Source organism: Antrostomus carolinensis, unplaced genomic scaffold (assembly GCF_000700745.2).
Source record: "Antrostomus carolinensis isolate BGI_N321 unplaced genomic scaffold, ASM70074v2 scaffold46459, whole genome shotgun sequence".
NCBI lineage: Eukaryota > Metazoa > Chordata > Aves > Caprimulgiformes > Caprimulgidae > Antrostomus > Antrostomus carolinensis.
Genome location: NW_010341511.1, coordinates 315 through 4291, shown reverse-complemented (window position 1 = coordinate 4291; position 3977 = coordinate 315). Strand labels below are relative to the sequence as shown.

Here is a 3977-nt window from a genome sequence, read left to right as displayed (position 1 = left end):
TTCCCACACAGAATTGGGAGGTTTTGTGGGGAGGAGTCAGCATCATCCCCGTTCCTGGGACGTGCTGTGCTGATGCAGAGTCCTGCAGCACCCGGGAGAGTCAGGCCAAATCTGGCTGAGCTGTGGCTTGTCACCCGGCGTGGGACAGGGATGGTCCTGCAGTGGCTGCCTGGATCTCAGCCCCATCTCCTCGCAGTGGCTTCCTAGGACACCACCACTAACCAGCCTGTTGGCTTCTTCTGGTGTTTCAGAGTCTCCTTCCACAGCTTCTGAGTGAAATCCCAAGATGCAGGCAGATTCCCTTCTTCACAGCGGCTACTTCCACCCTGTGCTGCGCTCCTGGCAGTGTACGGCAACCACCTTTGATGCCTCCAACCTCATCTACCCCATTTTTGTCACGTGAGTGAGCCCTGGCTCTCTGGGTTACAGATGGACCAAGCTCAGGTTGACGGGCTTAGCTGCTCCCTGAGCTCTTGGATGGGTTCAGACACCCCAAAAACTTCCCCGTGGATAAGCTTGGGGTAGGGGCTCCTTTCTTATGCCAAGTCCTCATGTCTCTGTCCCATCCACGTCCTGCAGTGACAGCCCTGATGCAGTGGAGCCCATCCCCAGCCTCCCTGGACAAGCCAGGTAAGACCCCAGCCCCGCCGAGCTGCGTGCCCATCGCTGCTGTGCCACGTGCCCGAGCAGGGTTGATGTGTGGCCTGAGATGAGCGTGGGCCAGGGGGTGACGCTTCCAACCTTCTGTGGTCACTGCTTTGGGGATCCCCCAGCATCAGGCAGGGCGGGAGCATTCATCCAGTAAGGGACTGGGAGGAATCATACTGGGATGATGGGAAATTACTAGCACTGGCAGCTTAGTGCCAGGGTCTCACGATGCCCCAGAGCACTGGCGTGTTCTGTGGGGTGGGAAGGTGGAAGCTGGAAGTGAAGGAGGTTTCCAGCAGCAGATAGAAAACCTGTGCAAGCACATGGGCTCCAGTCCTGTGTTAGATCTTGCTGGACTGGCAGGGGCCACCTTCCTCTTCCCCCCCCGTTGTCGTTTCACGTTTGCAGGGCTGTGGTCAGAGAGGCTCCAGGAGGGTGGTCCAGTAGGGAGATGGGATGGATCTGCAACAGGGACACCAAGATAAGGGACCCAAGGGCAGGGCACGCTCATCCTTTCAGAGCAGAGAGTGTCCATGCCGGGTAGATAACGCTCCTGCAGCCCCAGATAAGGTCACAGATTGTTCCTCCCAGTGTTCAGACAACACCTCCCCTGTCCAAGCTGCTGCTTTCTGTGGGTGCTGGATCAGTCACGGACCAGTGTCCCAGTCACGGACCAGTGTCCCAGTCACGGACCAGCTCACCCCACGGAGCAGGTCTGGGTGCCTGGCAGCCTTCTTCACTTTGCTCTTAGGTATGGAGTGAACAAGCTGGAGGGGATGCTGCGTCCCCTCGTCCAGGACGGTCTGAAGTGTGTGCTCATCTTTGGGGTGCCCAGCAAGGTCCACAAGGTCAGTGTCCATGGTGGTGGCAGGGGGCTTGGGGTCTTCTGATCAAACAGGAGCAGGTCAGGGTCCCTGGGTGTGCTTGTGTCCAGCTCAGCAGAGCAGGATGGGGATGAGAGGCTGTAGTGACACCCAAAAAAACCTCACAGAGCTCTTGCAGGTGGCCCTGAGACCTGCACTCACTGGCTCTGTGTGCTGAGGCATTGATCTCCTCACAGGACGAGAGAGGTTCTGCTGCTGATGTGGAGGACACACCAGCCATCCAGGCAATCAAGAAGATCCGCTCCACCTTCCCAGAGCTGCTCATAGCCTGCGATGTCTGCTTGTGCCCTTACACCTCCCACGGGCACTGCGGTGAGGCACAACCCCCGGCCCCGGGCTGCACTCTGGGCATTTTCCTGGCACTGGGAGTCTCTGGGTGTTTGCCATTTTTGGCTGAGGAGCTCCACAGAATCCCAGAACTGCCTAGATTGGAAAAGCCCTTTAAGATCATTGAGTCCAACCATGAACCCAACACTGACAAGTCCCCTATGACTAACCCATGTCCCTCAGCACTGTGTCTACACCACTCTTCAATCCCTCCAGGGATGGGGACTCCACCACTGCCCTGGGCAACCCCTTCCAATGCCTCAGAACCCTTTCACCAAAGAAATTCTTCCTCACATCCCATCTCAACTGCCCTGGGCACAACTTGAGGCCATTTCCTCTTGTCCTGTCCCTTGGTCCTTGGTTGAACAGACCCACCCCCACCTCTCTCCACCCTCCTCCAAGCGACTTGGACAGAGCCAGAAGGTCTCCCCTCAGCCTCCTTTTCTCCAGGCTCAACAACCCCAGTTCCCTCAGATGGGAACTCAGCACACTTGTGCTCCAGACCCTTCCCCAGCTTCACTCCAGGTGTTGGTGGGGCCTGGCCATCTCCTGCCCCAAGACTTGGCTCTGCAGTCCTGGGATGACGTTGAGCCTGGGTTTTGGCAGCAGGGTGGGAGGCACGAGTGGTTACAGCTCCCACTCCCTGTCTCCTGACTCTGTCTGTGTCCCCATCGCTGTCTTCCCTGGAGCACCCACGTTGTTGTATCCAGTCCCTGGAGAGCTGCACCGCTGGTCTCCTGGTCCCTGTTCTCTGTTGCTCTGAGCACATCCATAGCCAGAGCCACGCTCCCACCCCAGGGACTGAGGAAACCAGCTGTCCAGCCCCTCACCTCACCCCAGATTTGTCTCCCAGGCATCCTGCGTGAAGATGGCACCATCCAGAATGAACTCAGCTGCCAGCGGTTGGCAGAAGTGGCGCTGGCCTACGCCAAAGCAGGTGAGGAGTCTCCTGGCAGCGGCACCCGAGTCCTCTCCAGCCCTGGGGTCACCTCCTCCTGCAGAGTCACATCCTCGGGTGCTCCTCAGCATCTCTGTGCTCTCCCCACAGGCTGCCACATCGTTGCCCCCTCAGATATGATGGATGGTCGCGTCGCTGCCATGAAGCAGGCCCTGATCTCCAATGATCTGGGCAACAAGGTGAGCTCAGGATTTGCGTGTGGCAAAAGCAGGAGCCACGTCCACGGGGCGGCTGCACCCACAACAGGACCTGGGCAAGGGCAAGAGAAACAAATCCTCACCTTTCCCAGGATGTGCCACAGGGCATTTCACTGCCGTGGTGCACACAGGGAGGGGATGTCCTTGGTTGGACATGGGGACAGGAAGGTGCCAGGACTCTGGGAAGGAGGATGTGGGGCAGAGAATCAAACCAGTCATGGGAGGGAATCGGCACCGCCCCGGTGCTGGGCTGCGGCACAGAGCTGCTGGTGCTCACGGCTCCGCTCTCCTCCGCAGGTCTCGGTGATGAGCTACAGCGCCAAGTTTGCTTCGTGCTTCTATGGTCCCTTCAGGTGGGTCTGTCCCTCAGCGGGGAGTGTCCTCAGCCACCACTGAGATGTGTGTCCCTGGAGAGTTATTGGGGAATGGGGCTGAGCCAGACCCCAGCCACAGCTGGGGCCACGCTGGTGGCTTTGGAGTGCTCTCCTCCTCCTTCTCTTCCTCCTCATCCTCTTCCTCCTCCTCGGTGCAAAAGGGAGACAAATGCACCTTGCTCAGGACAGGCTGGCTGGTGGGAACATCACCTGGATGATCTTCCATCCCACCCCTTCACCTGCTTGTCCTGGGTGCTGGTGGCAAGGCAGGCGGGGAGGGAGCAGCACGGAGGGGAGTCACAGGGGCTGATGTTACCCCAAAGGGTGGCTTCAGGGACAAGCCTCAGCGCAGTCACCTGTGAGACCTCATCCCAAGGATGGTCTGATCCTGATGGGGCATCCCTGAGGGACCTGCCTTGGAAAAGAGCAAAAGGAAAATGTCTGACACAAGTTCTACCCCAGACTCTGGGCATGGAGAGGGCAGTGGGTGTTGAAGAGCAGCTGCCAGGGCCAGCCTGGGCCTGTGGGACCTCCCAGAGTGATCCTGGGGCACCGAGTCGGATCGGGAGAGCCCCCCTGCAAAACCAGG

General features: G+C 58.9%; 1 protein-coding gene across 1 annotated transcript in view; it reads left to right on the top strand.

The window, feature by feature from the left end:
- Positions 1–268: 268 nt before the first annotated feature.
- Positions 269–3977, top strand: part of ALAD (aminolevulinate dehydratase) — a gene marked incomplete at its 3' end in the record, with an annotated part of 4017 nt that continues 308 nt past the window's right edge. The window contains exons 1-7 of the mRNA XM_010176489.2: positions 269–399; positions 580–630; positions 1400–1496; positions 1709–1844; positions 2713–2796; positions 2908–2996; positions 3312–3367. Coding sequence (XP_010174791.1) covers positions 287–399; positions 580–630; positions 1400–1496; positions 1709–1844; positions 2713–2796; positions 2908–2996; positions 3312–3367 — 626 coding nt within the window. The remainder of the gene's footprint in view (positions 400–579; positions 631–1399; positions 1497–1708; positions 1845–2712; positions 2797–2907; positions 2997–3311; positions 3368–3977) is intronic.